Below are 15,113 nucleotides of genomic sequence, written 5' to 3'. Positions count from 1 at the left end.
GATGATAAAAAGAGCCCATCTGACCTTGACATGACCTTGAGCGTTCTCCTTGGAGTGGCCCAGAGTTCAGAGAGGATCCCGACCAGCCCGACAATGGAGAGAGTCACTACGGTCAGTGCCCTTTGCCAGCTACCAACTTCTAGACTTAATCTCTAATCCTGGAGCGGAGCAACCTTAACAAAGTCAAGTGTAGCTCCTAGAAGGAGGGGTATAAGGTTCAAGGAAGACGGGGTGCTCCTGCCCTTCTCTTCCTAAATGGAAAGTCAAGAGACCTTGGCCAAAGTTGACAGCATTGAAGAATCCATTCGTTCTCTCAACGAATACTTAGTAAGCACCTAAGTATTACTTAGGATACAGCAGCAAACTATATGGCCAGACACAAAGCCCTCACTTGTCGGGGATGAAAGGGGGAGACACTTAGGAGAAAGTTTAACCCTTCACACTAGTAAGTTAATAAACAAATTTTAATGTGAAAAATCTAGAGATAAGAAGCAAATTTGCTTCTACTGCTTTAAGGTGTTAAGGAAGGACACGACCCAGAAAGGCCTAGAAATGTTACCCCTGGGGTGATACCACCGCTGATGAGTTGGGAGGTGGGAACATCCCACCTGGCACATCTCTGCTGGGTCTGTTACGGGTGTATATTTTGGTGTAAAAGATACTTTTTAAGCACATAAAGTATAATTTCAGAGGCTGGAGACCTATAAGAAATTCACTGGCTGCTTCACCTGATCCGTTTTTCACTGACCACTAAGCAAATGGCGAGTGAGCATTTACCATTCGATACACGTGACGCAGCTGCCCTCTGTGTACAGGCTGCACAGACTTTGCAAACATGCACGATTCAGCTACTGAAACTCTGCCTGCAAAATGACACTTCAAAAGAGTGCGCTTCACTCAAAACCCATTTTTCAGACAGCGGGAGCTCGGAGAATGTGCCGCTTCCTCATGACCACAAACAGGTGACTGGGCCTCTCGGGACCTCAGTTTCCGCATCTAGATATGCGAGGGGATCCTGGGGGGCTCCCCGCGTCGCACAGCACAGAGCGAGGGCAAGACAAACGTAGGCCGCTCTGAGTGTTACTTCTAGCGGCTGCTTGGTTAAGGACCGGAGGGGAGGACGATGAAACAAGCAGCTGAAAGGTAGATGGGAGTCACCATCTGGGGCCCCTCCTGGAGAGAAAGGGAGAGACGGGAGAGGGCGGTGGTGAAGGAACTGCAGTGGCAGCTGTCTGGGAAAGCAGGCACCTGGGCCAGGAGGGGGCAGCCCGGCTTCTGCTCTGCGTCCGGGCACAGCGACCACGGGCTCCCCCAGAATGAACAGGTGTGACCAAGCGCCAATAAAAACAGGCATATCCAGCCCACAGCGCATAGACCCCTGCTTTAAAGCACAGGCAGCTCACCTGGCCCCCTGAGCTTGCTTCCCCATCTGTAAAAGAGGGTCGCGGGGTGAACGAAAAGAGCTTGTGAGCAGGACGTGCCTGATAAGTGGCATGTATTATTATTATTATTAGCAGGTGCTTTACAGATACCTGCTGTTGTCAGGAACCAGATGGGCTCTCTCCAAGAGGCTCAGAGACGGAAAAAGGAAAAAGGGAGAGAAGCTGAAGACTCAGGAAAGGAGAAACGAAGGAAAAGGAACAGCGGAAAGCTTGTGGAAGATTCCAGAAGAAAAAGAATCTCCAGCTGCTTTCCCTTCTGAACCAGGAGTTTCTACTCCTGTAACACACGTCACTTCCCCACTGGACAGTAAGACACTTGCCGGCCCAGGCCCAGGCCCCCAGCGGGTCCCGGGACGGGCTCCTGCTTCCACCTAAGGCTCCATGCTGTCACAGTGTGAACCCCGGCCCCCTGGCCCACCTACTGCGGGTAGAGGGGGCAGCAGCCCAGCAACGGCTCTCCCAGACCTGAAGCCCTTTCCGAGCACAGAGTCCTTTGTTCCTTTATCAACGCATCCTTTCGAGAACTATTTACAAGACCCCTGTGACGGGCCGGGCTTCACATGGGGACCGAATGGTAAAAACAGGAGACAGGGCCCGGCCCCCACAGAGCTCCCAAGATTGCCTCCAACTTCGCTCCAAATTCCCCAGGAAGTGGTCTCTGATCTGGCGCCCTGGGTGAGTTCCCGGCTCTCCGCCCCGTCAGACAGCCGGACCGCATGTCACCCTGTACTTCGCAGACGGCCGGGCGCTCTGAGGGGTGAAGCCAGGGAGGAGGCAGCGGCGAAACGCAAGCCTTTTCTGCTTTTGCCCCACATACCACGGGCTCTCTAAAGGGCATCTCTCCTCCAACGTGGGCCCAGTAAGCAGCTTCCTGCTTACTCACCGGGGGGTGTAAGTCGCTCTTCCCACCCTCAACCACAGGGCTACATTCTCTGGAAGCTTCTCAGAGCCTGAGTCTAAGTGATGACACAAGATGCTGTCACCACCTCCGCTGGGTTTTCCCTACAGCCAAGTCCGCGGCCGAGGGAGAAGCAGAAGGGACGGTGGAGGCCCTGTGTGGAGGAGGAGCTCTCGCCTCGGGCTGCGGGGTACAGGCCACCTGCTCCCCAGGGAGAGGGCAGGCGGCCAGGGTGGGGACACTCACCACGCTTGGGCTTGGGGAAGCTGTCGTGCAGCCGGAAGACCACCTTCTCCACGAAGTGCTGGATCTCACACTGCTCAGGGCCGCGGACAAACACCATCCAGTCATGCGTGAACCCCTCCGTGGTGGGCTTCTTGCGTAGTTGGGCACGATGTCCCAGCTCTAACTTGACCTGGACAGTGCACTGGAGGGAGAGAGAGGCAGGCACAGGGTCAACGCAGAGCCCAGGGCAGGGTACTGCAGGCCGTCCCCTCCCCCCTGCCCCCCGTGGCCTACAGAGCTCGTAAATGAAGGGACTCCGGGCAGGGGCAGCGCCGGTTACAGGAGCAGGAAGAGCTTGCACGTGCTCACGTGGACCGGGCCTGGAACGGCTGTACATGCCTTCTCTCCCCAGAGAGCCCACTGGGGCCCCGGCGTCTCCTCCCCACCCTGCCCCAGGGCCTTGGCACCTGTGGTTCCCTCTGCCTTGGATGCTCTCCCCCAGGCCTCCCCACGGCTGGCTCCATCCTGTCACCGAGGTCTCGGCTTGACTGTCGCCTCCTCAGAGAAGCCCTCCCTGACCACCCAACCTGAAAGCACCCACCACCACCCCATGGCTCTTTATGACACTGTCTTCTCAGCAGTCTCCACGATCAGACATCATCTTGCTAGCAGTTTGCCTGCTCTCCTCTTGCACTGGCTCACTGCAAGTGGCTCCCTGCCCGGAGTAGCAACCCTCACCAAGATCTCCTGGAAAACAACAGCGTGACCCGTGGTGCCACTGCAGTCGCCCCTCAGTACCCACGTGGGATTGCTTCCAGGACCCGAGGATACCAAAATCCACGGACGCTCAAGTTCCTTAGGTAAAAAGGCTTAGCACTTACATGTAACCTACAGATATCCTCCTGCATACTTCAAATCATCTCTAGGTTACCTATAATACCTCGTACAACGTAAATGCTAGGTAAATAGTTGTAACTACATGTAAGTACTATGTAAATACTGGCTGGGGCACAGCAAATTCAAGGGTTGCTTACTGGCACTTTCGGGAATCGTTCTCCCCAATATTTTCGATCCACAACTGATTGAATGTGCGGATGCAGAACCCACGGATCCGGAGGGCAGACTGTACTTCGTTCTACGAATGAGGCAACCAAGGCTCCAAGAGTGAGCTGTTGAGTGGCACACACGAGGTGGCTGAGTTGTAGGGAGATTCAGGCCCAGGTGTGTGTGTCACCCAAAGGCCACTCCCTTGGCCAGTGTGCCATTCTGCCGTCCTTGATTAAAGCATTTTCATTCTCTATCATCCCACAGAGTGCCTCCTGGAAAACAGAGACCCCTGGGGTCACCCGAGTCACCTGCACAAACGCTGGCTTTGTTTTCAAAGCAGAACAGTGGTTCACAGTGAGAATGGGGGGCAAGTGTGAAGCCAGCTGGGGACAGGTGCAGGTGGACCTGCAGCCTCGGCAGCCAGGCTGCCCTCCTCACACACATGTTGGCCACTCGCCTGACACAGGAAGCAGCTCGTGCCAGCCCCCCGCCATACACACACACTAAGCAGGCAGCCCAGACCCTTCGCAGAACTTGCACCAGCGAGGCCAGCTGAAACTGCCGACAGGGACCCACTGTACACATCCGCTCTGGCCTGTTAAAACCCTCTCTGGACTTCACAGAGATACAGCCTGACACCTAGTATCAAAATCAAGAACGTTACAAAGAAAGCAGAGGCCAAGTGGACACTTGCTCCTAAGTATTGAGATAACCAGGGACAAGCAGACCAGTGGCCTGGATCCCACGCATCCAGAACGAAACTCTCGTCTGGCTCACCAGCCCAGGCCCAGACCAGAAACCTCCCTCTGCACTCTCTTTCTCACCACCGGACCCCAGGCACCCCTGGGGCCACAGTCCCTCCAGGACCTGCCTCTTCTCTGGGTTCCAAAACCCCGTTCAGACCCACCACGGGCGTACTCCCCACTCTTCCACCCCTTGCCGCTCGGTCACTGCCGGGAAAGCAGGGCCCGCCGCTCTCGGTCAGAATCGAGTCCGCAGGGCTCAGCATACCTCCCATCTCCCACCTGTGCTTCCTCAAGTCTGGGGTACTCCTCGTTTACCACGCTTTCACCCAAGATCAGAGAGTATGTCGCAGAGCCGTGCAAGTTTCCCGCGCTGCAGTCCCCCGTGCACACACACACGTGCTCGCGCACAAAGAAGCTGCTGCTAAGTTCCGGGCAGGCCTTAGAGGCTGAGAACCGAGGAAGCACAGGAAAACGCACACACCCTGCATCCCAGCTCAGTCAGACACCAGCCATCCCCAAACATACCGGGAACGTCCACTCCCATCCACCTCTGCTCCTTCCAGCCCGCAGCGGGGGGGCCCTAACTCACCTCTCTCTGATTGAAATTCCACTTGTCCCTTAAGCCCTGGCTCAAGTGCTACTCTCTCCAGAGCCCCTTCTGATAGATCCACACCGGAAACCAACCAGACCCTGGTCTCCACAGCAGTCTGTGTACAACCAACTCCGCTGTGCCGCTTCATCCCGACCCTGTTCCTGACTGTTCACGGCTGTCTCCCCCAGGGCCACAACCCATCCGTCCTTTTAACCTCTATCCTGGCATCATGCTGCACGAGGCATCAACACTGGATTAAACCAGAGAGGCTTCCTAGATCAGTGAGCTCTAAGTGGTGGTTCCAAGAGGGAAGGGCCACGGTGACAGATAAGGACGGGGTGGTCCTGACGCAGGGACTGGCGGGGGACAACTGTAAAAACAGGGCAGAAGCCCCTCCCCTGCCGGCCCAGGACGACAGTCCCGGTGGTGTAAGAACAGGGCAGGAGCCCGCCACCCCCGCCGGCACAGGACAACAGTCCCCGTGGGGCTGCTTGGGAAAAGAGCAGAGACACCCGGGACCGGTCCACTGGGGGGAGGGGTGGGGATCAGGATGGAGCATTGAGATTCCACACTAGAGAAATGACAGCCAACCGTACGTAGATGACGTACGCAGATGACGGATTGGAGGAAACAGCATCTAAGTGATAAAGCACCCCCAGCAACTGTGTACAGTCTGGGCTGAAGGCAAAAAAGGACAGACAGACCAACAACAACAAGCCTGCTGGGAGGCAACCAGAGGGAGTGGCTGGAAAAGGAGCCTGAAACAGGAGAACTGGGAGGACCCAAGGGCGGATGCAGAAGGAGAGATAGGTGACCGGGGCAGCTGGGTGGCTGTGATGATGCCCATGGAGGCCGGCTGGGTGGAGTGGGGGTGGGAGGATGGGGACATTTGGGGGGAAATACCCCCCTGACAGCTGGAGAAAAGGCCTGGACGTCTGGATAAACAAGTCACGCTCGAATCAACCACAAGCTTCTATCCGCAGAACGCTGCTTATGGACAACGTTCAAGATAAACAAACCCCAACAATATTTACATGATCCCAAATAGGCCATAATCGCCCCATACACTTGTGGGTGTGTAACAAACTCTGCCTTTCTCTCTGACCTGTTTTCACACTGAGGAGTCGGGAAACAATCCCTGGACTATGGGAAACCAGATCCACAAAATCACAATGACAACAGGACACTGGTGAATAGCTTCTGGTATCAATACTTTCGAGTTAACTCCTAGGTGATGAGATGCCCCCTCAGATTCTGCTGTTCACCAATCCGGAGATTAACCACCCTGCTCCAACCCCAGCTGCCTTCCCGGCATTTCTCATCACGTGGGGTTCCTACCCAGGGCACATGAGCAAGCCCGGCAGAGCAGTGATTGTGAAAGAAGGGAAGACCACAGTTCCATCCGAGGGGGAAAATGGAAGCGCCAAAAAGACGCTCCAGAGGCCAAAGTAAACAGGAAGGTTCTGAAGCGCGATGGGTAATCTTTGCAGCCGGCAGGCCGTGCCCAAAGCTCCGCCCAGGCGGCATCTCTGCCTCAGGGGCCGGCGCCAGCTCAGCCCCAACACCCCCAGACCCAAGGTGCCAATGACTGCATACGCCGGTGCACCCAGGAGGAGTCTCCCCTGAATGCTGGAATCTTCTAAAAAGTAAAGATGGTGGAATATCACAGATTTGGGGACACTATATTAGAAAAGAAATCATTGATTCCGTAGGACACTCAAGCTACACTGAAGCGGAGGCAAGCAAAGCTGAGCCCCAGCCAACTACTCCGACTCAGCGAGTCACGGTAATTCCACCTCCGACAATTCCACCTCTGCGGGCTCTGCCCCCTCCTTCCTTACTCCACCTGGACTCCTTCCCCATCCAGCAGAACTGGAGAACTGAAGCAGATCAGTCAGCTGCTTCTCCAGGAAGGGCGCCTGCTGGAGAGGCTCGCTGCTGGCTGGATTAATAAGCCCGAGCTGGACTTCCCTGGTGGCGCAGTGGTTAAGAATCCGCCTGCCAATGCAGGGGACACGGGTTCAAGCCCTGGTCCAGGAGGATCCCACATGCCACGGAGCAACTAAGCCCGTGCGCCACAACTACTGAGCCTGGGCTCTAGAGCCCAAGAGCCACAACTACCGAGCCCATGTGCCACAACTGTTGAAGCCCATGCACCTACAGCCCGTGCTCTGCAACGAGAGAAGCCACCGCAATGAGAAGTCCACGCACCGCAACGAAGAGTAGCCCCCCTGCTCACCGCAACTAGAGAAAGCCCGTGTGCAACAACGAAGACCCGATGCAGCCAAAAAAAAAAAAGAAAAAAGAAAAAAGGAAAACTAATAAATTAAAAAAAAAAAGAGAGAGAAAAGGAAAACTAATAAATTAAAAAAAAAAGCCCGCGCTGCCTGGAGTGATGCCCCTCACCTGCCCCGCGGCTGCTGGGAGGCCCCTCGCAGAGCCTTCAGAGGGAGGGCCCGGCCTTGGTCACTGCCACATCCCAGCATCTTGGGGGCCACTTCGCCACCCACTGCCCCCACAAAAGCCCAGAACAAAGGGGCACTTTCCAGGCCTGCCCCAGAAAGGGTTAACTATTCTACCTCTGGGAAATCATCCCTAAGACCTGAGATGAGATGGAGTGGCACGAGGGCTCCCAGGGCCATCTGGGGACAGTTAAGCTTGGGCTGAGGGCCTCCGCTGGGCACTGCCCTCGCTCCAGGCCAACTGGCGGCGGGCAGTTGGAACCCAAGGGCCAGAATCCTAAGTCCTGCGAGCCAGGCAGACGGATCAGCCAGCACAGATCCCTCCAGGTGTGGAAGGGGAGGCCCCACCCAGCAGAGAGAGAGCCAGCCTGGTGTCAACAGCCCCGCCGGCCTCACAGCCCTCGCTTCCCCGGATCCTTCCCGCATCCCTCGAACCCTGCCCTCAGGCCGGCCCCAGGAGACAGGTCTTCAACAAGTGTAGCTGTAAGATTTCCCCAGATCTTCTGGTGGGAATTCTCTTTACCAGATGCCCCCCACCCCAGTCCCCCCGCCCTGGGAATTCCCACTTTACCAAGTGGCCTAATTACACCTGGAGTCTGACTACCGCAGCTAATTCCCTCAGATGCACAATCCCCTCCCCTCCCCTCCCAGGAGGAGGAAGCACCCAGGGGTCTTTTCCCTCATCAGCCTGGGATGATTTTGCCAAGTCTGATGACACCCAGCAGGGTCACTGGCAACGTGGTCCACACACCCACAAAGGGGGACAGGGGCTGGGCCCACAGAGCAGCGGCCACACAAGCCCAAAGAAAGCGCTCTTCACAGAACTTTCTCCCTCTAGACCCAGCGGGGGGCTCCCGGGAGCAGCCACTGAATCAGAGCACAAGACAGGGAGAGGACGGCCGTCCCTCTGAGACAATCCTCTCAAGTGGGGACTGCCTGCCCGGAGGCTGGGACCTCTCACGACAGCCGCAGGAGGCCCTGGTCCTCTAACGGCTGGCCCACGGGGGCTGGTGGCTGCCCCTGCACTCTCTTAGGGCTCCGTCCGGCCTCATTTCTCTGACCCAGGGCACCAGGTTAATGACAAAGGGACAAGAAGGGGCTCAATGAATGTGTGTCTGGAAACTCTCTAAGGTAAGTGTGCAGACCGTGAGGATGTGCAGATACACCCACAATCTTTAGGGCTGTCAGGCTGCTGGGAAGCCTCACCCCTATCAGCCCACCAGGGAGGCCTGGGACAGGATATGCATTAAATATGTAGGAAACGCACACAGACATGTAGATGATGCGTCGGCCATCCCCAGAGTTCTCCAGGGAGCAGTCTTGGGAGATTTTGAACACGAACAAGCCCAATAAAGGCATCTGTCACCAGGCCAGGTGGGCCTGGTGACAAAGGCAGTGATTCCTAGTCACTTTTATTTAACCAACAGTTGGCGAAGCTAAGTGCAAATCTTCGCATTACAAACTACGAGGGACACAAAGAGGAGCAGGACCCTGGTCCCCGCTCTCAAGCACTTTACAACATGCTTCACAACTTTAAAACCTGGCATCGACCTGCTGGGTGACAGCTTCAGAGCCAGGTGGGGGAGGACCCCATCACCTTCTCATTAGCACTCTGCATAGTCCTGAGGTTCTCTGTGCAAGGTCTGGGGGAAGAGCGAGCGCTCCCTAAGCATCCCACCAGGCCTCGACTCCTTGCAGGGCTGTCCTGGGCCTGCGTTTGCACATCCGTGAAATGGGCCTTCCCCGTGAGAAACAAATCTCCCTTCTGCAACAGCAGAGTATGGTCACAGGCAGCTGTTCCCAAATCCAAACTTAGGAGATGAAGAGTCAGCGTCAGTTCAACCATGTGGCTCAGCGGGTCGGCCGCCCACCTTGCAGCCAGGCCCAATGCTTTTGTGAAGGGAGGACTCCCTGGTCCTTTGGGGAACAGGACTCCCCAGACGCTGATACCACTTCTAGCTCCCTAGGCAACCTCCCGCCCCCCGAGGCTCCCTTCCCAGCCTGCTTTCCATCTTTTCAGCATCTGCTCAGTCTGTAACCACGCCCATTCCTTCCCCACCATCCTTGGAGATAAATCACATGCCTCCCAGCCATGACCCCTGCGTAAGCGAAGACCTGCCCCCCCGAAATACATCACCACGTCCCCCCTAAAAATATACAAATCCCGCAGACGACAGACGTGTAAGTACAGGCTACAGGTCAAGGGATCAAACAGGTGGGGGTGTGGTCAAGGCAAAGGGTACCAGAATGACATTTTCCTGGGAGCCCAGAGCCAAATGCAGAATCCCCCTTCTCAGCTGGGCCTGAAAGTTCTAGAGAATACAACAGGAAGGTCAAGAGAACCAAAGTCTCCCAGAGCAAGCGGGCCTGGGGGCGGGGAGCCCCATTGTTTCCCATCACACTGAGGCATTCACAGTTTTGGGGCATCATGGGGGAGACAGAGAAAGCCGACTCTGCTGGATTCACAGCGTTTCCCAGGCCTCTTCTCTGCTGCCTCCCCAGGGGCTGCTGCCCCCTAAGGAAGGGACAGAGCTCCTGGGCCTCTCCCAAATTTGCATGAGAACACAGCCTGGGATGGAGAGTCAGACTCCGGGGTGGCTCAAGCTTCCCTCTGGGACCGGTTTCACTTGTCAATACGTGTGCAAGGATCCAGACCAGCGCTGTCGAGTGGAACCTTCTACCCTGATGGAAAGGTCGCCTCTCCGTGCTGCCCAATGAGGTGGCTGGAACCTCAGGAGTGGTGGTTCCTGGGCACTTAAAATGTGGGTGGTGCAACTGAGGAACTGACTTTTTCGTTCTCGTACTTTTAAGTTTAAATAGCCACCAAGTGCTAGCTGCTGCCGCGCTGGGCAGTGGCGAGGTCCCTCTCTTGGCCCAGGGTGCTCGCCTGCTCCCCGCACCCCCAGCAGGACCGCTGTCTCCCTCTGTCACCGACCCAGAACGCCGCCCCTTCTCACCACTCCGCTCACACAGATGACAGCCACCCAACCAGCCAGGGCGCCACATATCACAAGGGGAATGGACACACCTGGGCCCGAGACGTCTCCCCGGGGGGCCCGGGGGGGGGGGGGTGAGGGGCAGGAGCCATGCTCTACGCCCACAGGGTGCCCAGCAAGACTTCCCCAGAGGCCGGCTTCCTTGAAAGTGGACACTGAAGGTTTATTTTGTTTTGTTTCTTAACTCAATACAGATCAGAGGCAACGAGCTCTGTCCCTTCAAGGGAAATGAACTCACACCGCTCTGCAGAAATCCCCCATACAGCTGTCATGAACTATTCCGTACTTCTCAAGAAAGAGGTACACCACCAAGACTGAAAGGAAATCGCGGTGAGAGGGTGCCCCCAAGCACAGGCCTCAGTGATCCTGGGGCACCAGGCGGCTGGGATGGGCAGGGGGGGAGGTCTCCCGCCCCCCACCCCTGAAACCCGACGGCCACACAGCACCTTACGAGCCAGAGCTGCCTGAGTGGCGCCGGCAGCCAGGGACGCCCCAACCTGCCCTCACTAACGGCGGGGATTTCAGCTGCCAGCCCCACTGCCCCACACTGCCTCTCCTGGCTTCGAGCCCCTGGAAGGCAGGGGCAGCAGGGGAGGGTGAAGAAATAAATGATCCTATGTCGGGGGTCGCAATGATCCTGGGCTTGGGGAGGGGGAAGGGGCTTGGGTACTGAAGAGGAGAACAGCCTTGGGTTCGCCAGGACTGGCTCAGGGTTTCCAGATAGAAGGGAAAGGGGCCGTGGGGAGAGTTTAGGGAGGCTGGGGAACACCCTAGGTTTGCAGCAAGGCTCTCGGTGGAGGCTCCAAGATGCTGGGGAAGGCAGGGAAAATGGGGTGTGCTAGGGGGAGAGGGTAGTGGGTCAAAGTCACGGCATCAGACTAGGGGATGCTAGGAGGAAGTGGGCGACCCTGAACGTAAGGAGAGAGACACATGGGTTCAGGAGAGACTGCAGGTCTCTGCAGGGAGGACGACTACGGTTAGAGGAACCAGAGAGACGAGACGTGGACTGGGGGACAACGTGGGGAAGCGTAAATCAGAGTCACAGGGGCAAAGAGGGCCCGAACTGAGGGGAGTGAGGCATCTGGTGTCTGAAGGGCGTGGAGGCTCCAGGTCCGAGCAGAAATGGTCCCTGGACCTGGTCAAAGAGGGTCTGAGGTGAAGAGACAGACCCTTGGGGCCCTGCGGTCCAAGGGAGAGTGATCAGGGCCTGAAAGCAGAGGGGGCTGAGCAGCAAGGTGGGTCAAAGGCATCTGAAGAAGCAAGCCCAGGTCCAAAAAAGGGGGCCGCTCAATGCAGGCCTGGGTCCTGGTGGGAAAAGACCCGGGACCCTGCCAGGGTTTGAGGAAGAACAGATGCTCAGACTGAGGCAAGGGCAGGACCAGAGGGGAGAGAGGTCAGCGTGGGCCTGGGTTCAAGGAAGGAGAAGGCTGCAGACCAAGGCCCCAGGAGTTGTGGGGAACTCCAACCCCAGCAAAGGTTTAATGCCGGGAGTTTGAGAGGATTCAGGGCCAAGGGGCCAGAGGAGGCAGGAGACACCGACTGGCCCTGGATTCAGACAGGAAAGGAGGTACAGGCCGGATCAGAGGAATCTAAGGGGCCCCCAAGGGGGCTGCGGGGACTCAGGACTGTGCCGGGATCCCGAGGGATGTCCCAGGGGGCTCTGGGTCGGACTGGGGTCACAAGGGGCGTCCCAGGGGGATGTGGGCCAGGCCGGGGTCCCGAGGAGCGTCCCAGAGCGTTCTGGGCTGAAGTGGAGATCACGGGGGTGTCTCACGGGGATCTGGGCCAGACCGGGGTTCCGAGGGGCTTCCCAGGGGACTCTGGGCAGCGGGGGACCGGGGTTCCCAAGGGGGTCCGAGGCGCTCTGACCCGGCGGGGGTGGCGGATGGGGGAGGGGCGCCCCCGCCCCACATAAAGGCCCGGGGAGCTGCGGGCGCGCACAAAGCTGGGCGGGCGGGCGCCGAGCGGGGGCGGGGAGGCCGGGACCGAGGAGGGTCGGGCCCGGCCGGGCGGGCGGGTAAGGGAGGGAGGGAGGGAAGGAGGGAGGGGGCCGGGCGGACGGCGCGGGCTGCGCTGGGGCGGCGCGGCCGTTCCTCACCTGATTGTCCATGGCTGGCTCCCCGCCCCGCCCCCGGGCCCCGCGTCGCTCGCCGCCGCCGCCGCCGCTCAGCGCCGCCGCGCCGCCCTCATTGTCTGTCAGGCGCCGCCGCCGCCGCCGCCGCCGCCGCCGCTCCCGGCCGCCCGCCCGCCCGCCAGCCCCGCGGAACCGGAAACCACCGCCAACCCGGGTCGCGCACCGACTGCGGGCCCCCGCCGCCGACTCGGGCCCGCTGCCCGGACTGACAGCTGCCTAGGCCAGTCGACGACGCGGACGGCGACTTGTGGGGCGGGACTTCCGGCCTGGCGGGGGCCTGCCGGGCTGCGGTCGGAGGGACGAAGACCGCAGCCAATGGGAGGCCCGGACCGGAGGGGCGGGAGGAGGGAGGGAGGGAGGCGCGAGGCGAGCCCTGCAGAGGGGAGCGCGAGGTGTGCGCCGCACGTGGAGGGGGGCGGGGGCGGAGGCGGGACGGGAGCGCCGCGCCTGCGCACTGTGGCCCGCATGGGGCGCTGCCCAGTGACCGGAGCCTCCCGGGGCTGAGCCTCCCCCGGGCCCGAACCTCCTCGGTAGGGAGGAATCCCCAGGGACACTTTTGTTTCCTGGCCACGTGTTGCTGCTGTGTGATGGAATGAGACCTGGGCTCTGGAACTGCAGATTAATTTTCCAATCCTGGATCTGTATCATGGTCAACTCCCTTCTTACCCTGAATCTCAGTTTGCGTCTGTAGAATGGGGACCATCACGGTGTGATGCTAGTACGTGGTAATCTGAACGATACAAATCTAAAATCTGCTGCATTGACATAACCGAGAAGTTCTCATTTTATCCACGAGATTTATCATGCTAATCCCTTCAAAAACCGTTTTTTAATTTACCCATGATAATATACCGCGACTTGTAAACTGTTTATATCGAACGTAAACATATCGCCCCATCTTTTTCAGGATCCTGTAAGCCACTTGTCTCTTGGACCTTAGGACTTCTACCTACGATTTGGGGTCCCTTGTGCAGTTATTTTAAATCCCTTCTTATAAATAGAAATCAGGGTTTTTTGTTTGTTTGGCTTTTTTCCCCCCTCCACTTCTCATTTAAGTGTCAGGCAAGTAAGTATTCATTAGGTGGTGTGGCCCGTGCTTTGCGCTGAAGAACAGCGCCAGAAAATCAGTTATTTTGGGATAGAAGTAAGTCCAGACAAAAACTCTGAAGCGGGCCAGATCACTGTCATAATACATAGTAACACCGTACTTTTTAATCTAGGGCAGGGCAAGCTGGTTCGTGGGGGGAGAGGGGAGGGTGGAGGTCATGCTGAGAAAATAACAACTTTTTTTTTAGATACTCTTCATAAATACCCAATCACCATCTATATTTTGTTTATTTATTTGTTTTTGTTTTATTTTTCTGTGGCCGCGCCGTGGCATGTGGGATCTTAGTTCTCCTAGCCCGTGCTGCCGGCAGTGGAAGCGCGGAGTCTTAACCACTGCTCTGCCAGGGAAGTCCCAGCAGCAACTTTAATGTGAGTACAACTTTAATTTTTTTTTTATTTTTTTAATCCTGTAACTGGATGTAAATGGATCAGTGGTTCTAAGTGGTCCTTGAACCAGGAGGTTCAGCATCTCCGGGAACTTTGTTAGAAATGCAATTTCTGGTTTCTCTTGATTTATGGAATCAGAAACTGGGTGTGTGGCCAGCTGGGGGTGGGGTGGTGCAGCAATTTGTCTCTGAAGGAAGCATGCAGTGAAGAACCTTTAAGCTACAGTTGTCGCAAAGAAAAGCTTCAGGAACTCAGCCGCCTCCCTCTTACTCATCTATCTGGAAATTATCCTTAGATTAGATTCTGAATTGTTGGGGGTTTTCAAAACTACCTCCCTGGAGTTCTGACTAGATCAGGTGTTAACTTTTTGAGCATTAGAAAGGATAATGGGGAAACAACCCAAGTGCCCATCAATGAATGAACAGACAAACAAAATGTGGTCTATCCATACGATGGAATATTATTCAGCCTCAAAAAGTAAGGAAATTCTGACATGTGCTACAACATGGATGATCCTTGAGATCATCAGTGAAATAAGCCAGACACAAAAGGACGAATACTGTCTGATTCCACTCACATGAGGCCCCTAGAGGAGTCAAATTCATAGAGACAGAAAGTAGATGGTGGGGGCCAGGGGCTGGGGGAGGGGGATGGGGAGTCAGTGTTTCATGGGGAGAGAGTTTCAGTTTGCGAAGATGAGAAAGTTCTGGAGATGATGGTGGGGATGGTTGCCAAACAGTGTGAATGTACTTAATACCACAAAACTGTGCATTTAAAAACGGTTAAAATGGCAAATGTTATGTTGTATATGTTTTTACCACAATAAAAAAAGGACCATTTAACTCTGTGAACATACAAATATACATGAGTCCATAGTGATATTAAAACAACAAAGCACATTTGTCACCTTCAAAGGTGACAATTGTATGAACTCCTCACTTACCAAGCCTTTACAGCATGAAATCAGCTCCAGTTGATGAGGGAAGAAAGCCCTTTTTGCAGAAAAATGCCAACAAATAATGTTAAAGGGATGACAGAAAAATCACTGTTTTGAAACCCCTAATGAACTAATCATCG

General features: G+C 56.3%; 1 protein-coding gene across 2 annotated transcripts in view; it reads right to left on the bottom strand.

Annotated features, from left to right (window-relative positions):
• Positions 1 to 12,576, bottom strand: part of MLLT1 (MLLT1 super elongation complex subunit) — a 64,000-nt gene extending 51,424 nt beyond the window's left edge. For both annotated transcript variants that reach the window (XM_061190633.1, XM_061190634.1), the window contains exons 1-2: positions 12,507 to 12,576; positions 2,587 to 2,767 (exon numbers count right to left, since the gene is read on the bottom strand). In XM_061190633.1, coding sequence (XP_061046616.1) covers positions 2,587 to 2,767; positions 12,507 to 12,518 — 193 coding nt within the window. In that variant the 5' untranslated portion in view covers positions 12,519 to 12,576. The remainder of the gene's footprint in view (positions 1 to 2,586; positions 2,768 to 12,506) is intronic.
• Between the last annotated feature and the right edge of the window lie 2,537 nt (positions 12,577 to 15,113).

Source organism: Eubalaena glacialis, chromosome 4 (assembly GCF_028564815.1).
Source record: "Eubalaena glacialis isolate mEubGla1 chromosome 4, mEubGla1.1.hap2.+ XY, whole genome shotgun sequence".
NCBI lineage: Eukaryota > Metazoa > Chordata > Mammalia > Artiodactyla > Balaenidae > Eubalaena > Eubalaena glacialis.
The sequence above is the reverse complement of the archived record's forward strand: the minus strand, read 5'-3'. Positions and strand labels throughout refer to the sequence as shown.